The sequence below is a fragment of the Mustelus asterias genome, chromosome 28 (assembly GCF_964213995.1).
Source record: "Mustelus asterias chromosome 28, sMusAst1.hap1.1, whole genome shotgun sequence".
In the NCBI taxonomy this organism is placed as follows: Eukaryota; Metazoa; Chordata; class Chondrichthyes; order Carcharhiniformes; family Triakidae; genus Mustelus; species Mustelus asterias.
In genome coordinates, this window is record NC_135828.1 from 7,821,993 (window position 1) to 7,843,456 (window position 21,464).

General features: G+C 45.5%; 1 protein-coding gene across 1 annotated transcript in view; it reads left to right on the plus strand.

The window, feature by feature from the left end:
- Positions 1-10,172: 10,172 nt before the first annotated feature.
- The window catches only part of LOC144480127 (proto-oncogene tyrosine-protein kinase receptor Ret-like), a 75,722-nt gene continuing 64,430 nt past the window's right edge, over positions 10,173-21,464 (plus strand). Inside the window, exon 1 of the mRNA XM_078199273.1 lies at positions 10,173-10,309. Within this exon, the coding sequence (XP_078055399.1) occupies positions 10,258-10,309 (52 nt within the window). The 5' untranslated portion in view covers positions 10,173-10,257. The remainder of the gene's footprint in view (positions 10,310-21,464) is intronic.

Here is a 21,464-nt window from a genome sequence, read left to right on the forward strand (position 1 = left end):
TCATAGCACGAAATGTATAGTCCTTCTTTTGCATTGAGGTTGAATTGCCACATGCTTGGAAATTGTGCTCACGACATAGATTCCTGTAACTGGATCTTGCTTCCTCTAAAAGAGAAACAGCTTTGTGAAAAGCAGTAATAGCCAACCCAAAATTTTGAGTGAGGTTGAAGCCGTTGAGTGAAACCATTATTGAACACACTGAAAGGATCAAAAGGCAGTTTCACATTAAGATTAATCATTATTTTTGCAACATGCATTTTTAATTACGCAACAAACCTTCGTATACCTTAGTTAATAGATTGAGGGGGCATTTTCTGGGGGAAAAAAATGTCATTTAAATAGCATATTTGATTCGACATTGTGTTTCTGTGACTGTATTAAAATCAAAATGAATAAACTTGCATATTGACGAATTAAGTGAATGAAATTCATACTGAATCTTAAATTGCAATAAATAAATTTGTAAATAAGTCAACTTTGTGCAGGGAACTTGAAATGAGGTGAGACAGATTGGTGAGTGTGACAGAGAGAATTATAGAATAAAGTCCTACTCGATCTTTGCAATCTCCTCCAACCTTATCAGTAAGAAGTCCCGCAACACCAGGTGAAAGTCCAACTGCTTCTCGGCCTTTTGGCTAAGATCAAGGGTAGTTTTGCTGTCCTGCACTTGGTTGAAGCCATGAGGTTACACTGAGACTTCATTTGAAGCAATTTTTTAAAGCGGCATCTAGGCCTTTTGGCGAAGATGCAAATGAGATCAAGCCTTGGAGAAGGTGCAATGCCAGCTCCAATCAGCTTGGATCATGTAGATCAAGCCCAAGACAGAAAGTGAGAGCCCTGTCTTGTCAGCTTGGATCGGGAATGTCTCACTTGTTGAGACTTTGAATTGGACTTTGATTGGATTGAATTGGATATAAACAAAAAAAAAACAGGTTTATTTGGAATCACGAGCTTTCGGAGCACTGCTCCTTCATCAGGTGAGTGAAGAGGTAGGTTTCACAAACACATCATATATAGACAAAGACACAATTGCAAGATAATGGTTGGAATGCGAGTCTTTACAGGTAATCAAGTCTTTACAGGTACAAACAGTGCATCAAGTCTTTACAGGTACAGACAGTGCCTACTCTTCACTCACCTGATGAAGGAGCAGCGCTCTGAAAGCTCATGATTCCAAATAAACCCGTTGGACTTTAACCTGGTGTTGTGAAATTTCTTGGTGTGCCCACCCCAGTCCAACGCCGGCATCTCCACATCATAACCTTATAATCAGCTTGATGTAATCTTCAGTTCTCCAGTCCTGGCCATTTTGTGTTTGTCTAAATCTCATTGTTGTAGCCAGAGACATCCGTACACTAGTCTTCCAACTTGCAACATCCTTCCCAAACCATTTTTCCTTTCTCCTTAACACGCCAGCTCTGAAAATTTTCCGTCATTTCAATCAAAACCATTAGCCACTTAAAGGAAAACTTTCACAACTCTTGCAGCCTCTGTATCTTCTTAATTTATTTCATTTTCTCTCTCCCCCTTGCCCCCCCCAGCCTTAAATTTCAAGGGACATTTTCCAAGCTATTGGTGCTCATTGTGCCCGAGTGTTGAATTGGAAGTATGACTCCTCAGTGTGCTACCTGAAGTATACCAAACAGGAAATATACACTAAATATCAGTAATAAATCTGTGTCATTGCAGATGGGGAGTCAAGAGCAAGTGTATTAATTAGGAAATGTGGGGTTAGAGGTGGGGGAATTAACAGAGCTGGACGTACAGATGTAATTCAATACCCATCCTGTCCATTAGTTTTACATTTCCAGATGAATTTTCTGAATGGAAAAAATTAAAGGGAGTCATCTTAATTTGTTTAAATATTCATTCATGGGCATCACTGGCTGGTCAGCAATTGTTTCCCATCCCTAGTTGCCCTTGGAGGGCATTTGAGAGTCCACCACATTGCTGTGGTTCTGGAGTCACATGTAGGCCAGACCAGGTAAGGACGGCAGATTTCCTTCCCTAAAGGGCATTAGTGAACCAGATGGATTTTTCCGACAATGGTTTTCATGGTCATTTTAATTCCAGATATTTTTTGTTGAATTCAAATTCCACCATCTGCGGGATTTGAACCCGGGTCCCAGAACATTAGCTGAGATTCTGGATTAATAGTCCAGTGATAATACCACGAGGCCATTGTCTCCCCCCCTTGTAAATAATGCCATGCTATTTTCCCCTGTGTGTGTTCTTTGGGTGACAGGTTAATCTGAGGAAACTCAACTTAAAAAGACAGCGTTGAAATGCTCTGCTCTGTAGAGAGAGTTAATGTTTTGAGTCCAATATGACTCTTCTTCAGAACTGAAGGTGGACAATGTTGAAATAATAGCAGGGGAGATCTCCAAGTGTCCTGGTGTTCCAACACTGTCATGGGTGGCACAGTGGTTAGCACTGCTGCCTCACAGCGCCAGGCTTCCGGGTTTGATCCCGGCCTCGGGTGACTGTCTGTGCAGAGTCTGCACATTCTCTCCATGTCTGCATGGGTTTCCTTGGGGTGCCCCGGTTTCCTCCCACACTCCAAAGATGTGCGGGTTAGATTAATTGGCCATGCTAAAGTGCCACTTAGTGTCAGGGGAATTAGCAGGGCAAATACACAGGGATAGGGCCTGGGTGGGATTGTTGTTGGTGCAGGCTCGATGGGCTGAATGGCCACTTTCTGCACCCTGGGGATTCTATGATTAACCAATACAATTAAAACAGATTTAACTGGTCATTTCTCTCATTGTTGTTGTGGGCTCTTATGGTGCATAAATTGGCTGCCTTGTTTGCCAAAGAAAAGTGTCCAGACATTGAAGGCGGGATTTTCCAGCCACCGCTCACCGCAAAATTGGAAAATCCCACCTGAGGTCAACGAGCCTTTTCATGGTTTGCCCCCACCCCCCCTTCCCACCCCCCCCCCCCCCCCCCCCCCCACCCCCCACTCCAGGCCCGCTACAATTCCCATGGCAGGCAGAACAGGAAAATTACCCCCCTGAAAGTACACCATTGGCTGTGAAGCTATTCGAGATGCCCTGAGGATGCGCAAGGTGCCATATAAATGCAAGTTCTTTCATTCTTATAGTAAAGACCTAAGCGTACATAGAGGCACAAAGGATGTTGTGGAGATTTACTGATTTGGGAAGAAATCCATTTCTGCCAATTGACTTAACAGTGACTTATGCTGTAAATATCGACAATGCGTGTGAAGCAACGAGATCAGGGACTTGTAGTTACACAGCTTGTTCACATGCTTGTCAATTGGTACATTTATAGACTCCTGTACAATTGTACTCAAATGTACGTGGACGTATAAAAAGTCTGAAAACCGGACTGGAAATACAAAGTATTAGCATCAGCAAGTTAAACACGGATAATGTTTAGAGCGTGTCCTCTACTTTTTGTTACCTCTCGACTTCATTATTCCAACTGGCTGCTCTCCCACATACCAATAAATTGGATGTCATCCAAAACTCTGATGCCTGTGTCCTGACTCGCAATGTCCCATTCACCTATCACTCCTGTGCTTACTGACCTACATTGGTTTCCTGTACAACAAAACCTCCCTTTTGAAATTCTTATTCTGGTCTTCAAATCCCGCCGTCCCTTCCCTATCTCTGCAATCACCTCCATGCCCACAATCCTCTGAGATCTCTGCACCCGGGCAACTTCGGTCTCAAGTATCTTGAATTTTAATCGTTCCATCAAAGGCCTTCAGCTGCCTAGGCCCAGAACTCTGAAATTCCCCCCCTAAACATCTCTGTCTCTCTACCTCACTTTCTTCTTTTATGATATGGAGCTGCCGGTGTTGGACTGGGGTGGGGCACAGTAAGAAGTCTCACAACACCAGGTTAAAGTCCAGCAGGTTTATTTGGCATCACGAGCTTTCGGAGCACTGCTCCTTCATCAGGTGAGTGGAGAGATAGGTTCACAAACACGGCATATATATAGGCAAAGACACAATTGCGAGATAATTACAGATTGGAATGTGAAGAATGGTTGAAATGTGAGTCTTTACAGGTAATCAAGTCTTTACAGGTACAGACAGTGCGAGTGGAGAGAGGGAAAATCACAGGTTAAAGAAGTGTGAATTCTCTCAAGCCAGGACAGTTAGTAGGATTTTGCAAACCCAGACCAATCGGAGATGAGGGGTGTAGCTTATGAGGAGAGATTAAACAGATTGGGTCTGTACTCGGAGTTTAGAAGGATGAGGGGTGATCTTATAGAGACATATAAGATAATGAAGGGGCTGGATAGGGTAGAGGTGGAGAGATTCTTTCCACTTAGAAGGGAAACCAGAACTAGAGGGCACAGCCTCAAAATAAGGGGGGGCCGGTTCAGAACAGAGTTGAGGGGGAACTTCTTCTCTCAGAGGGTAGTGAATCTCTGGAATTCTCTACCCATTGAAGTGGTGGTCCTCGTTGAGTATGTTTAAATCACGGGTAGATAGTTTTCTGATCGATAAGGGAATTAGGGGATATGGGGAGCAGGCGGGTAAGTGGAACTGATTCGCTTCAGATTAGCCATGATCTTGTTGAATGGTGGGGCAGGCTCGAGGGGCCAGATGGCCTACTCCTGCTCCTATTTCGTATGTTCTTATGTTCTTAATCTGTAATTATGTCTTTGCCTATATATGCCGTGTTTGTGAACCTACCTCTCCACTCACCTGATGAAGGAGCAGTGCTCCGAAAGCTCGTGATTCCAAATAAACCTGTTGGACTTTAACCTGGTGTTGTGAGATTTCTTACTGTTCTTCTTTTAGGGCACTCCTTCAATGGCACTGCTAACTGTGATTAAATGTTTTCCTGGAGTTTTCATCACATGACCTGACCGCAAGCTCCAGCCATTTGTCAGGCAATAGATCCATCCTTGTAGTTGGATTGGCCATGCTAAATTGATCCTTAGCTTCAGGGGGATTAGCAAGGTAAATATACAAGGTTACAGGGATAGAGCCTGGGTGGGATTGTTGTTGGTGCAGGCTTGATGGGCCAAATGGCCTCCTTCTGCAGTGTAGGGTTTCTATGATTCTATGACCCACTGCCCTCCAATGCTAATCCCAATCAGATGATGATTTACTGTTAGCCAAACAGCACTTTTCTCCCCCCATTTTCAATGGCCGGAACCTTCCAGCTGTTCAGGGCCCGTTTCTGCTGCCAGCGAGGACGGAGAATTTGGTGCTCAGCCAAACCTTCATTCACTGCAGTGGGCCTGGAGAATCCCACTGGCATGAACGGCCGGAGAATTCTGGCCAATATTTTTACATCTGGTAAAGAAAATGACAAAAAACTATGTTTTCTAATAATATTTTTTATGGGATGTGATTGTTGCTGGATAGGCCAGCATTTATTGCCCATCCCTAATTGCCCCTTGAGAAGGTGGTAGTGAGCTGCCTTCATGAATCACTACAATCCATGTGGTGTAGGTACACCCACAGTGCTGTTAGGGAGGGAGTTCCTGGATTTTGACCCAGTGACAGTGAAGGAACGGCGATATATTTCCAAGTCAGGTTAGTGACTTGCAAGGGAACCTCCAGATGGTATCTGTTGCCATGTATCTGTTGCCATTGTCCTTCTAGGTGATAACAATCATGGGTTTGGAAAGTGCTGCCTACAGAACCTTGGTGAGTTCCTGCACTGCATCTTGTAAGATGGTACATACAGCTACCACTGTTCATCGCTGATGGAGGGAGTGAATGTTTGTGGAAGGGGTAGTAATTAAGCGGGCTGCTTTGTCCTGGATGGTGTCGAACCTTCTAACTGTTGTTGGTGCTGCATCCATCCAGGCAAGTGGGGAGTGTTCCGACACACTCCTGATTGCCTTGTAGATGGTGGACAGGCTTAGGGAAGTCAGGATGTGAGTAATTCGCTACAGGATTCCCAGCCTCTGACCTGCTCTGGTAGCCACAGTATTTATACGGCTGGTCCAGTTAAGTTTCTGGTCAATGGTAACCCTCAGGATGTCGATAACGGGGGATTCAGCAATGGTAATGCCTTTGAATGTCAATGGCACTAGTTAGATCCTCTCTTGTTGGAGATGGCCATTGCCTGGCTTGTGTGGCGTGAATGTTATTTGCCACTTGTCAGCCCAAGCCTGGATCTTGCTGCAATTGGACATAGACTGCTTCGATATCTGAGGAGATGTGACTGGACGACTGTGCAATCATCAGCAACATCCCCACTTCAGACCTAATGCTGGAAAGAAGGTCATTGATGAAGCAGCTGAAGATGGTTGGGCCTCGGACACTATCCTGAGGGACTCCTGCAGAGATGTCCCGGGACTGAGATGACTGACCTCCAACCACCACAACCATCCTCCTTTGTGCCAGGTATCACTCCGACCAGTGGAGGGTCTCCCCCATTCCCATTATTAAGTTGATCTTTCTCTACACCCTAGCTATGGCTGTAACACTATATTCCGCACTCTCTCCTTTCCTTCTCTATGAACGGTATGCTTTGTCCTTATAGCACACAAGAAACAACACTTTTCACTGTATGTTAATACATGTGACAATAATAAATCATTCCAGTGAAGGATATTACTCATTTGCATGACTTGCAATTTATCCTTCATTCCTTACATTTTTGACTGCTTTCAAGAAGGGACAATGCCTCATCTTATTGGCTTGGATCTTGTTTGTCTCTCTTGTGGGGGCCATGAATTGGATTCAATTGGATTTTGAATTTGGTTTTGGAGCAAGCAAGGTGATGGATTAAGGGCTTGCCCCGTCCACTCTGAGGATTGACTTAGTAACTTTAAGAATGGAGTAAAAAAAATGCCTTTTAAATCCTGCTCTTGTTTTAACATTTAAGTTTCTTATTCTTGTTTTTTTCTTTGTCTTAATATTAATTACTTATTATTTTTAATGATTCTTTTCTCTCTAGGGTTGCCCACAGCAGTGTCCTCGAGATTCAGCTGCAATTCCTGGAGACTCCAGTCCAATCCTGGACGGTTGGCAACACTAATCCTCAACCGGGATTTTGGTAATCTTCTGCCCTAATATCGTCTTTTGTGGCTGGGTTAGATAGTTTAGTTTATTAATGTTCCTGTAAAGAGCCTTGAGACTTTTACATACGTTAAAGGAGCTATGTAATAAAAGTTGTTGTTGTAGTACTTTGGTTACACTTCAGAGAATGCCCTTACTGACTCCAGACCATTTGAAAAAACATTGTTGACTTTCCAACTGGTTAAAAAATAGAAAAGTTGACTCTTAAAGCATTAGTATTTAAAATATATTTGTTGTAGGTAAGTTAATGGAGGCACATTTGAGCCAAACAGGAGTTATACTGCTTATATTCATTATGACTGAATAAACCTTGGAATTATTGTCTCTTTTGCTCCAGTTCAGAGGCATCCATACACCAAAAACTTTAACTGAGGGGTTGTGTGGTGAATGGACTGCAGACAGGGCAGATTTCACTCTATTCTGGTGGATTTCTGCAGCCTCGCCCACACCCTGTTGTGGTTTAACGTTTTACTGAGGAGAGGGGTCGATGTTGTCTCCTTACTGAACACTCCTGTGTGTAAAAAGGAGACCAAGGAGAAGCCCCAACTTACTCATGCAACCCCAAAGTAGGTCCTGTGAACTGTACAAGTGGATCCACTTCCCAACTCATACAGTCTCCTTTCACACAGACTCCCCCTGTTATATCAATCAATGTCTTGTCCTGGTCCCTCCACGTCATGGTCAAGAAAGTCCACCAACGCCTCTACTTTCTCAATAGACTAAGGAAATTTGGCACGTCTGCTACGACTCTCACCAACTTTTATAGATGTATCACAGCTTGGTATGGCTCCTGCTCTGCCCAAGACTGCACAAAACTACAAAGGGTCGTGAACGAATTTCAGTCAATCACGCAAACCAGCCTCCCATCCATTGACTCTGTCCACACGTCCCACTGTCTCGGAAAAACAGCCAGCATAATCAAGGATCTCATGCACCCTGGACATTCTCTCTTCCACCTTCTTCCATCAGGAAAAAGATACAAAAGTCTGAGGTCATGTATCAACTGACTCAAGAACAGCTTCTTTCCTGCTGCTGTCAGACTTTTGAATGGACTTACCTCACACTAAGTTGATCTTTCTTTACACCCTAGCTATGACTGTAACACTGCATTCTGCACTCTCTCCTTTCCTTCTCTATGAACAGTATGCTTTGTCTGCATAGCGCACAAGAAACAATACTTTTCACTGTACACTAATACATGTGACAATAATAAATTAAATCAAATCAAATCATTCCAATGAAGGAAATTCATTTGCATGACTTGCAATTTATCTTTCATTCCTTACATTTTTGACTGCTTTCAAGAAGGGGCAATGCCTCATCTTATTGGCTTGGATCTTGTTTGTCTCTCTTGTGGGGGCCATGAATTCGATTCAATTGGATTTTGAATTTGGTTTTTGGAGCAAGCAAGGTGATGGATTAAGGACTTGCCCAGTCCACTCTGAGTATTGACTTAGTAACTTTAAGAAAGGAGTAAAAAAAAATGCCTTTTAAATCCTGCTCTTGTTTTAACATTTAAGTTTCTTATTCTTGTTTACTTCTTTGTCTTAATATTAATTACTTATTATTTTTTTCCAATCCCAGAGGCATTATTTAGTTCTGTTCATTTTTTTCTTGTCATTTCCCTTTCTGAATTACGGTAAGAAGTCTCACAACACCAGGTTAAAGTCCAACAGGTTTATTTGGTAGCACGAGCTTTCGGAGCGCTGCTCCTTCATCAGGTGAGTGTTCTATAAATTTGTTTTAGAAATAAAATAGTTGTTCTATCTTTGCAAGTTACTTTTGAACACACTGACTCAAATTCCCCACCACCTTCCCATCCCCAGTGACTCCTGAGTCCTGCATATTTTGCCCCCTCTCCACTGACACGTGAGCCCCAATGAATTTGTCAATTCCCCCCTCCCCCCAAGTTTATAACAGCAAAGCTGGTTGTTGCTGGGCAGAGGCTGCCAACCCTCCCACCTGCACCCCTGGAGTGAGACTGTATCCAGCTCTGATATCACCTCAAAGGTCCAGTTAAATTGCCTTTCTCTTCTCTCTCAGTTGCTCTCAGCAGTGGGTGGACTAATCGCTCTCCCGTTCCCTCTATTTATTTCCTGGGTGTAGCTATTTCTCTCTCTCTCCCAGTCATACCCTTTGTCATTTCCCTCTCTATTGGCGGCACGGTGGCACAGTGGTTAGCACTGCCGTCTCTGTGCCAGGGACCCGGGTTCATTTCCTGACTTGGGTCACTGTCTGTGCGGAGTCTGCATGTTCTCCCCGTGTCTGCGTGGGTTTCCTCCGGGTGCTCCGGTTTCCTCCCACAGTCCGAAAGACGTGCTGGTTAGGTGCATTGGCCATGCTAAATTCTCCCTCAGTGTACCTGAATGGGCGCTGGAGTGTGGTGACTAGGGGATTTTCACAGTAACTTCATTGCAATGTTAATGTAAGCCTACTTGTGACACTCATAAATAAACTCTATTTTGATTTGATTTATTATTGTCACATGTATTAACATACAGTGAAAAGTATTGTTTCTTGCGCACTATACAGACAAAGCATACCGTTTATAGAGCAGAGAGTGCAGAATGTAGTGTTACAGTCATAGCTAGGGTGGAGAGAAAGATCAACTTAATGCAAGGTAAGTCCATTCAAAAGTCTGACAGCAGCAGGGAAGAAGCTGTTCTTGAGTTGGTTGGTACGTGACCTCAGACTTTTGTATCTTTTCCCAATGGAAGAAGGCCATTGCTTTGTGCTTAGTCTCCTCCTCAATAACTTACTCGTTATCTACGATGTCCCCTGTGTTTTAACTCACTTTATTCTATGGAGATATGTCTGGTCGCCCTTTGTGCTGTCCCATAGCCTTTCAGTCCTCACTGGTCAAACATTTCCATGGTTTAATCTTTTGCCTGATTATCTGTTGCCCCCCGCCCCCCCCCCCCCCCTCTCTGTATTCCCAAAGAGAGGGGATAGGAAAACCCTCCTGATCTTGCCCTGACTCACAGCGTCACCACGAGTCTTGTCTGAGAATTTCCCCGGCAACCGCCTCTAATCTCTAATTAACTTTTCGACCGATGATGAACAGCATCCAACCAGGAGCAGAATGGGGGCAGTGTATGTGTGTGAGAGAGAGACAGGAGGAGAGAGAGACACACACAGCACACTAGACTAACAAAATAAACCCAGCCTGGATACAAGGGGAGCTGCTAACTGGGGTGGAAAATAACTCTTAAAAGGACAACTGGACTAGATGAAGGATGTTTTCACTCAAGGGATCCTGCACATTATTGGTCCTGTTACTGAACGAAGGTAAGGTTTTTTTTATATGTGAAGAACGAGACAGGGGGTGGAAAGTTTGGAGATTAGGCTGCACGGTGGAAAATTAACCCTCTGAAACTGACACACAAGTGGATCTCATTATGGGAAACAAACTTTGAAATTGCAATGGGTTTTTTAAAATAACATTTCGACTGCACATTGCTTTAATTTGGCAGGAATTTTGATAGATGTTTTTGTTTGCTTTGGGCTTTCTTTTACATGTGTCATGCTTTCTTCTCGTTGGGAAATAATAAAAAGTTAATTTCATGAGTTTGAAGTGGAAGTTTCAGATTTTTGGTGCCGCGGGAATTATTGCAAAGCTTCCCCAGTGCACACACACACAACATAACAGCAAACAAGCAAGTTGTGGGTGTTAAGAGAACAGAAAAGCCTCCAGACGCCGGTTCTGTCCCTCCCTCTCCTGCTGGTTGCTGAGATTTCTCCTTCTCTGAATGTCAGTCAGCTATGCCGCGTTGGGTGACACTTGGAGCAGTGAGCGGGACTGGGAGGATGATACCTATGGCTCAGAACCCATCACACATAATTAGATTTCTTGGGGGCGGCGGGGGAACATAAGGAACAATTTAAATCCCCAGCTCCCCACCCAGAGTGGAGTACAGTTAGATAAGAGTGTTTGATACATCTCTGCACAGTGTGTGGAATCAGATTCAAGGCTACCTCCCAATGAACGTAGCTTCAAGCACACACACACACACAAAGATATGTAACGACTCAATGAATGACTGGTGTTGATCAGGAGCGGTGAAGTGTATCAGTCCCAGATTAGCTGTCAACACAGGCAGGAGGTGTCGGATTCAGGGAATGGAAATTGAACTAGATACAGAAAATACTGGAAATGCAGAATGGGTGCAAGGAAGGATAGTTTGGTGTCTGGGCGTGTAGACCCATCTGGATAGTTTTGTTGAAGATTCTCCAACTTCCCATTTCCCTTTACAGATATTGAGGGCTTTATGGGCGGCACGGTGGCACAGTGGTTAGCACCGCTGCCTCACAGCGCCAGGGACCCGGTTTCGATTCCCAGCTCGGGTTCTCCCCCGTGTCTGCGTGGGTTTCCTCCGGGTGCTCCGGTTTCCTCCCACAGTCCAAAAATGTATGGGTTAGGTGGATTGGCTGTGCTAAATTGTCCCTGAGTGTCAGCGGGACTAGCTAGGGTAAATGCATGGGGTTATGGGGATAGGGCCTGGGTGGGATTGTTGTCGGTGCAGACTCGATGGGCTGAATGGCCTCCCTCTGCACTGTAGGATTCTATGACTTTTGGTATGTTTTCATAGAAATCATTAGAATCCTACAGTACAGAAGGAGGCCATTTGGCCCATCGAGTCTGCACCGACTACAATCCCACCCAGGCCCTATCGCCATAACCCCCCCATGCATTTACCCTAGCTAGTCCCCCTGACACGAAGGGGCACTTTTAACACGGTCAATCCAACCTCTTCCCTGCATTGTTTCATTTGGATTCTCAGCCTTGCCCAGTTTGTTTGAGGATTCCTGTTAATGTGGGAATGGGTTCATCAATGCTCTGTCTGGCTGTGGGAGGGTTTAATCGGTTGTGCGTTAAATCAGTAGTAAAATAATTCTTGCCTTCCTGTATTGTTAATGATTCATGGTGTCAGGCAGAGCCTGTGGTGTGTCTGTCACTGCTGGGGAGGGAATGTGAATCGTGCACTGCCCGTTTGCGAATGGACTGTGAACATTAGTGTCGGCTGTGATGCATGTTGATTGTAGAAGGAATCTTGTATCAGACGTGGTGCATTGGAGCAGATTACACAGCCGGTTGTTGGTGTGTCAGAGGCTGATGAATCCAGGAGGCCATCAGGATTCTGCTGGTGTGCAAGCTCTGGGACTGAACATGTCACACCCTATTGCGTTACCTCTGCTGTTGTGTACCGATTTTAAAAATAATATGCTTACCATTTTCCTTCGGGTATCTGACGCCACCCCTGAAATTAGGGCAATTGTTGCAGCAAATTGTCCCTTCAAAGTGCAATGCTGGAAAGTGTTCTTGAGCATGGAGGGGGGGTCGCTTGTAAGATAAAGATGCACAATGTTACGGGTAATGTATTAGCATGGATAGAGGATTGGTTAACTAACAGAAAGCAAAGAGTGGGGGTAAATGGGTGTTTTTCTGGTTGGCAATCAGTGACTAGTGATGTGCCTCAGGAATCAGTGTTGGGACCGCAATTGTTTACGATTTACATAGATGATTTGGAGTTGGGGACCAAGTGTAGTGTGTCAAAATTCACAGATGTCACTAAGATGGGTGGAAGAGCAAAGTGTGCAGAGGACGCTGAAAGTCTGCAAAGAGACATAGATAGTCTAAGTGAGTGGGTGAGGATCTGGCAGTTGGAGTACAATGTTGGTAAATGTGAGGTCATCCATTTTGATAAGAATAACAGCAAAATGGACTATTATTTAAATGGTAAAAAATTGCAGCATGCTGCTGTGCAGAGGGACCTGGGTGTCCTTGTGCAGGAATCTCAAGGAGTTGGTTTGCAGGTGCAGCAGGTAATTAAGAAGGCAAATGGAATTTTGTCCTTCATTGCTAGAGGGATGGAGTTTAAAAACAGTGAGATTATGTTGCAGCTGTATAAGGTGCTGGTGAGGTCACACCTGGAGTACTGTGTACAGTTTTGATCTCCTTACTTGAGAAAGGATATACTGGCACTGGAGGGGGTGCAGAGGAGATTCACTAGTTGATTCTGGAGTTGAGAGGGTTGGCTTATGAGGAGAGACTGAGTAGACTGGGGCTATACTCATTAGAATTCAGAAGAATGAGGGGAGATCTTATAGAAACATATAAGATTATGAAGGGAATAGATAAGATAGAAGCAGGGAAGTTGTTTCCACTGGCAGGTGAAACTAGAACTAGGGGGCATAGCCTCAAAATGAGGGGAAGCAGATTTAGGACTGAGTTGAGGAGGAACTTCTTCACACAAAGGGTTGTGAATCTGTGGAATTCCCTGCCCAGTGAAGCAGTTGAGGCTACCTCATTGAATGTTTTTAAGGCAAGGATAGATAAATTTTTGAACAGTAAAGGAATTAAGGGTCATGGTGAGCGGGCGGGTAAGTGGAGCTGAGTCCACAAAAAGATTAGCCATGATCTTATTAAATGGTGGAGCAGGCTCGAGGGGCCAGATGGCCTACTCCAGCTCCTAGTTCTTATGTTCTTATGTTCTTATGTCTCAGAGGGGGCATCGGTAACCAAAATAAGGAAAGATTATTTGCATTTATAGAGCAACCTCAGGATGCCATAGAACACTTCAAAGCTAATGAAGTACTTGTGGTGGACCTCAGTTGTGCCTTTGTCCTATATGGACCACCGTTGTGTGTGCTTGTCATACCTGGACACATCCCCTTCCAGTTTGGGTCCTCCCCTCAGCACCTAGTATAAAGGTGGCTGTCTCCTCCCCCTTGTTCAGTCCAGGTCGGTTATTTGTTGGGATCTGCTCCTGATTCTGTTGTGAATAAAAGCCTACACTTATATTGGCATATCGGTAGTCTTTCGCCTTATTGATAGCGCAGAAGAGTTAGCACTGTTTTAGTGTTGGCAGCTTGCTAGAAAAAGTGTATGCACAGTAAGCTTCCGCAAGCAGCAATGAGATAAATGACCAGATGATCTGTGTTGGAGATATTGGTTTAGAGATCAGTATTGATCAGGACACTGGGAGAACTTCCCCGCTCCTCTCCAGGGCACTCGGATTCAAAATCATAGAATCCCTACAGTGCAGGAGGGGGCCATTCAGCCCATCGAGTCTGCGCCAACAACAATCCCACACAGGCCCTATCCCTGTAACCCCACATATTTATCATGGGCGGCATGTTGGCATTGCTGCCTCACCGCGCCAGGGACCTGGGTTCGATTCCCGGCTTGGGTCACTTTCTGTGTGGAGTCTGCACGTTCTCCCCGTGTCTGCGTGGGTTTCCTCCGGGTGCTACGGTTTCCTTCCACAGTCCGAAAGACGTGCTGGTTAGGTGCATTGGCCCAAACAGGCGGCGGAGTGTGGCGTCTAGGGGAAATTCAGGGTAACTTCATTGCAGTGTGAATGTAAGCCTTACTTGTGACTAATAAAAATATACTTTATACTTTGCTAATGCCCCTGACACTAAGGGACAATTTAGCATGGCCAATCGAGCTAACCCGCACATCTTTGGACTGTGGGGGGAAACCAGAGCACCCGGAGGAAACCCACGCAGCCACAGGGAGAAGGTGCAAACTCCGCACAGACAGTCACCCGAAGCCGGAATTGAACCTGGTTCCCTGGCGCTGTGAGGCAGCAGTGTTAACCACTGTGCTGCCCATCCAAAACTTACCGTTGAGGAACTTGAGGCTACGCTGCTCTGGTTCAGAGGTGAAAGTTCCTAAGGCTGTCACCGAACCCCCAACAACCATCCCAAAGGCAGACTCTCTGTTGTGATCCCTCAAAGCAAGGAGGACACTTGCTACAGAGTGCAGCCCGTGGCAAGAACCGTGCGCATGGAGCCTTTTAACGGGGGGAGGTTGTTGCGTTGCGGCCACAACATGGTTCTGACTGACCAGGAAACTCTCTTCCCATCTCCCATAGGCTATTGGGAAGGATTTGCAGAGTGATAATCAACCTATTTGACCACATTATGAACATACCTTTGTGCCCATGTGCCTGCATTAGCAAAGTATAAAGTATATTTTTATTACTCACAAGTAAGGCTTACCTTACACTGCAATGAAGTTACTGTGAAATTCTCCTAGTCGCCACACTCCGCCGCCTGTTTGGGTCAATGCGCCTAACCAGCATGTCTCTAATCATGGAGCTTCTGGCTCAGAGATAGGGACACTACCCACTGCACCATAAGACCAGCTACTTGAAGCTCTGCTGTATTCCCCACACCGCAAGAAACAGCAATTACACATGATAGAAAATTGAACGTTTTCTACATTTTAACTTTATCGCTTTTTGAATTGTTTTTAACTCGAACTAAAAATAAGTTTATTTATTCGTGTCACAAGCAGGCTTACATTAACACTGCAATGAAGTTACTGTGAAAATCCCCCAGTCGCCACACTCCGACGCCTGTTCGGGTACACTGAGGGAGAATTTAGCACGGCCAATGCACCGAACCAGCACGTCTTTCGGAGTGTGGGGGGAAACCGGAGGACCGGAAGAAACCCAAGCAGACATAGGGAGAACGTGCAGACTCCGCACAGACAGTGACCCAAGCTGGGAATCGAACCCGGGTCCCAGGCGCTGTGAGGCAGCAGTGCTAACCCACTGTGCCACCGTGTCACCCCTGATGAGTGCAGGATGAAAAACTTTGATGAGACGTCTTTCTTTACAGCAATACTGAACACAGAGGCATATTGCTGAAGTTTTTCATTTTGCACTCATCAGAATAAACACAGGAATGCCAATTTTCAGACATTCACAACAATTTACACTGCTGGAGAAAAGGGTGCTGATTTGTTGGCAGGTCAACTCTGATTGGTGTCAGTTTGTCCTGATGAGTGCAAGCTGAAAAACTTGGGCAACATGCTTCTCTTTTCAGCAATATTCAAGCTCACTGGTAGTAATCTGGAGTGTGATGAGCAACATGATAATATTACATTCACAATCAAGGCAAAGAGACCTGTGTACTAGTTAACGTTGAAGACACTGCGTCTGTAATTGTGTACATACAACTTTGCTATGAGTGCAGCACCATGCCTAACTTAAAAAGAAAGTACAGTTTATTAGTCACAAGTAAGGCTTACATTAACAGTGCAATGAAGTTACTGTGAAAATCCTCTGGTCACCACATTCCGGTGCCTGTTCGGGTCTATGCACCCTAACCAGCACGTCTTTCAGACTGTGGGAGGAAACCGCAGCACCCGGAGGAAACCCACGCAGACACGGGGAGAATGTGCAAACTCCGCACAGACAGCGACCCGAGCTGGGAATCGAACCCGGGTCCCTGGCGCTGTGAGGCAGCAGTGCTAACCCACTGTGCCGCCCCAAACTCTCTGCTTGAACACGTGTTGTGTCTATCACACACCTGACACTGCAACGTAACAAAAAATAAAGAAAAGAAAGCAATCACTGTTTTGGAGTCTGGGCTTAATCAGCACTTGCAATTTGCAATTGAACTCTCACTGGCCTCTCTCCACCTTTACCAAAACAGAATTCAAATTTGTCCCATTAGAAGTACAAAAGTTTGTGCAGAATAAGTCATTGCTGATTAAGAAGAAAGATGTTGCATTGAGATAGTGCCTTCCCGACCTTGGGGCATCCCAAAGCAGGGTGAAATTAGGAGAAGTGGTAAATCATAAAATAGAATCCCTACAGTGCAGAAGGAGGCCATTCGGCCCATCGATTCTGCACCGACCACAATCCCACCCAGGCCCTATCCCCATAACCCCACATAGTTACCCTGCTAATCCTCCTGACACTAAGGGTCAATTTAGCGTGGCCAGTCCACCTAACCTGCACATCTTTGGACTGTGGGAGGAAACCGGAGCACCCGGAGGAAACCCACGCAGACACGGGGAGAATGTGCAAACTCCACACAGACAGTCACCCCCAAGGCCGGAATTGAACCCAGGTCTCTGGCGCACTGCTAACCACTGTGCCGCCCGTGTAACTTTTGTTTTGCAGCGAGTTGAGTTGCCGCAGTCTGGGATACGCTGCCTGATGCTGGAGATCGATTAGATGGCAGTTCACAAAATGGAATTGGATAAATACTCAAAAGAGGAAAAATTTTCAGGGATGTAAGGAACAAGCAGGGGGTTAGGATTAATTGGATCGCCGTTTCAAAGCACTGGCATAGGCGCGATGGGCCGAATGGTCTCCTTCTGTACTATGATTCTAATTTCACATGAATGAATATGGTATCACAGATACTCAAAAAACTATACAGAAAGTCATCAATTATGCTCCATCAGGACAACATCAGCACTTAAATTCTCAGGAGATCCTCACCAGTACAGTCAGTTACAGACAGAGGTTCCCGTGGAGACAGCTGACAGATTAACCTCCTAACTATGAACTGGCTGCTCACCTTATTTATTGCGTGTGACATCTCGCTGGGTCCAAAATGGCTGGTGCATTTTCCAAGGAACATGAAGTCACAGCAGTTTATTGTAGATAAAGTACTCAGGCAGTATAAGGTGCTCTATAAATACAAGCTTGTTGATCATTAACGATAAGAATTCACAAATGTCCTTCACAACTCGCTCTACGGGGTTGGATTTTCTGGTGTTTCCAGCAGCTGGGATTTTCCGCTCCCGCCGCAGTGAGCGGAGGCCGGAATTCTCCGGCCGTTCGCCCCCTCCCCGCCGCCACTGCCACGGAGAATTTGGCGCTCGGCTAACTATCCGTTCACTGCGGTGGGACTGGAGAATCCCAGCTGCGGGCGAGGTTGGAGAATCTGGCCCGACGATTTTGCTGAGCGTCAAATTCTCCCTTCCCGCTGGCAGTGGAATTGGGGTGTGAAAATTCCGCCCGAATACATGTCCGTCTTCAGCAAAACATTTAAAATAGTTTTGGTTTTAATAATTCCAGGGCAGGTGTTTTGCGAGTTGGTTGTGAAGTACCTGGACTATTCCAGAAAACATTGTTACAGCTAACAACATTGTAATTCATACCAAAGTCAGGTATTATAAAATTGCTAAAGGACAAAGGCTACAGTGACCTCTTCTATTTTTGAAGGTCTTTGAAAGGTTTCATTTGTATATCTTCAATAAGTTCCTTGGCAGTGTAGTGAGAACATAAGAACTTGGATCAGGATGAAGCAATTCAGCCCCTCAAGCCTCCTCCGCCATTCAATTCTATAATACTCCTCCCTGTGTGAAACTTGACTACATTTACTGACTGACTGTCAACTGAGGCTTATAATAATACATTAAAAAAATTAATTCATGGGATGTGGGCATCGTTGGCTAGGCCAGCATTTATTGCCCATCCCTAATTGCCCTTGAACTGAGTGGTTTGCTCGGCCATTTCAGAGGGCAGTTAAGAGTCAACCACATTGCTGTGGCTCTGGAGTCACATGTAGGCCAGACCAGGTAAGGACGGCAGATTTCCTTTCCTAAAGGACATGAGTGAACCAGATGGGTGTTTACGACAAGGCGGCACGGTGGCACAGGGGTTAGCACTGCTGCCTCACAGTGCCAGGAACCCGGGTTCGATTCCCGGCTTGGGTCATTGTCTGTGGGGAGTTTGCACGTTCTCCCCGTGTCTGTGTGGGTTTGCTCCGGTTTACTCCCACACTCCAAAGATGTGCAGGTTAGGTGGATTGGCCGTGCTAAATTGCCCCGAGTGCAAGGGGGTCCGGCTAGGGTAAAGGCATGTGGTTATGGGATAGGGCCTGGGTGGGATTGTGGTCAGTGCAGACCCGATGGGCCGAATGGCCTCCTTCTGCACTGTAGGATTCTATGACAATGGTTTCATGGTCATCAGTAGATTCCTAATTCCAGATTTTTATTGAATTCAAATTTCACCATCTGCTGCGGCAGGATTTGAACCTGGGTCCCCAGAGCATTACTCTGGGTTTCTGGATTACTAGTCCAGTGACCAAACCACTGCGCCACTGCCTGTCCCACAGAGTAAGCGTAAATCGTTATTCCCAAATATTGTGCCATTGAAAAGATGGATATTTTTGCAGGGCTAATACTTTGGTATTGAATGAGTAGAGTGGTGTGAGTTGTGTGAAAGAAGGAGGAGCTTTGTGAAAGACTATGTTGTTTTCCTTGGTCACTGCCGGTTGAAGACTAAATTGTGCAAATGTTATTTGTGTGTGTTATGAGTGTGACAAAATTAATTCACAGCTGTTCACGACTTTGGCAGTCCGATATAAACATAGTGATCCTTTAAAAAGATTCTCGCCTTTGGAGAAGATAGTGGATCTCTTACCCTATATACACAATCTTCTTCTTGTATCTATCATGCTCATCCCCGCATGTAGAATCGTAGAATTCCCATGGCGCAGAAGGAGGCCATTCGGCCCATCGAGTCTGCACCGACCACAACCCCACCCAGGCCCCACTCCTGAAACACCACATATTTACCCTGCTAATCCCCTGACACTAGGGTTAACTTGTCATGGCCAATCAATCTAACCCGCACATCTTTGGACTGTGGGAGGAAACCGGAGCACCCGGAGGAAACCCACGCAGACACGGGGAGAATGTGCAAACTCCACTCCGACTGTCACCTGAGGCTGGAATTGAACCCAGGTCCCTGGCGCTGTGCGGCAGCAGTGCTAACCACTGTGCCACCGTGCCACCCACCTCACCACTCCAGCCCTCGGACAGCCAGCTCTGCTTCTACCCTTTCCATTCCATCCTTTTCCTTTTTTGTCCTCTCCCCTCCTGTAGAATTTCCCTTAAATCTCACCGTCCCCCACCTCTCCTATCTCTTTTCCATCACTCTAACTGCCCCCTCATCCCGAGCACATCAGTTATATTCTGCTGAGTCAAACAGGCAGATATCCTGCCTCAAAATGATTAACATGGGTTGAATTGTTATCGATATGTTTCTTCTGCCCCGTGGAGCCTGACAAATGTGTAAGTGGCCATTTTACGTCATAGGGCCCTTTTCTTTTCAGAGAAAATTGGGCATTACCCAAAACTGTAGTACAATTTCCCAACATTGGGTCGATATTGATGCTCTGTGTCTAATCTGAGCCCAGTCTTTTAATGTTATGAGTAATGTGGACTGTAGGCAAGAGTGAGTGAGCCACTCAACATTGAGTCAGAGATGGGAAAAACATTTTCACTGCACTTAACATTTATTGCCTGTGTAGCCTGTCCACGGGGACTGTTATATCATAATTAATTGTGGAGACCCATGGTTCATGCAGTGCACTTTTTAATAACGAGAAATAAGTTCCTTAGGTCATAGTCCTTTGTTAGAAGCCGTCTTAAGTTTTGTTGTGGGGGGGCGGGTGTGGGAGATGTTACCCTTGTTGGATCTGTTCATCGTTCAGATCAGCCCTGATCTACTTGAAGGACAGATCAGGGTGATACGGTGGCACAGTGGTTAGCACTGCTTCCTCACAGCGCCAGGGACCCGGGTTCAATTCTGGCCTTGTCTGTGTGGAGTTTGCACCTTCTCCATGTGTCTGCGTGGGTTTCCTTCGGGTGCTCCGGTTTCCTCCCACAGTCCAAAGATGTGCAGGTTAGGCCATGCTAAATTGCCCCTTAGTGTCCCAAGATGTGTAGGTTCGATGGATCAGCCATGGTAAATGTGTGGGGTTGCAGAGATAGGAAGGGGGAGAGGGCCTGGGTAATTTAGCCTGTCAGAGAGTTGGTGACGTCTCAATGGGTCAAATGGCCTCTTCTGCACTGTAGGAATTCTATGATGAACAGGCTCGAGGAGCTGAATGGTGTCCATCTGTTGTTGATGTTCTTAAAAGTAACATTGCCGGGGGCTAATTCAACCCGTGCTTGAAGATGGTAGCCCTGATGCCCTCTGTCCAGTGGGTATGGCCATGAGGTGCCACCCTTGAGCATACCTGCATGTTTGCCCACTATTGGCACTGCTGATCTCAGAGTTTAATGACCCATGTTATAGATGAGCGAAGGGAACTGTTCCGTTGGTAGAGGTGGGGTTGTATTTTCCCAAGTTCCTGTGGAGAAAGTGAAGCAGAGAGATGCAGGGATCATGCTTACTTTATTGTCAGGCTTTATATAAACAAAATATGCTAAATAGAAGATAATGGCTCCGTCTAAGTGAATTACAAAGCAATAATTTAATCTTCGTCCACAGATGACATCATAAATCATGAGAATAAAAGTTGAGTCATTGGCGAATGTCATCTGAAACCTGATCTGTGATCTGTGGTCATGATGTACGATTCCTGTTCAGGGAGACTGTCTTTCCCGGCGTTCCCCTAATGCTCCTCTCCACACTCGCATCTTGTTGTTATAAAGATAGAGCCATGATGCTCCCACCACCAGCTGAATCCGGAAACCAAAAATAAAAACCCTGGTGTATTTTATTCCAAAGGCATCCGGTGACTAGTGGTCGGTCTCTCCCTCTCTCTCTAATGTGCACAGGTTGGCATTCAGGAATATGGCACAAAAAAAAAGCTGGTGACCAGCTTTGGGTACGTGTCAATTGTGTAAAGCTGACCACACGCACCAAACAGCAGTCAGACAGAACATTGGTGGGGA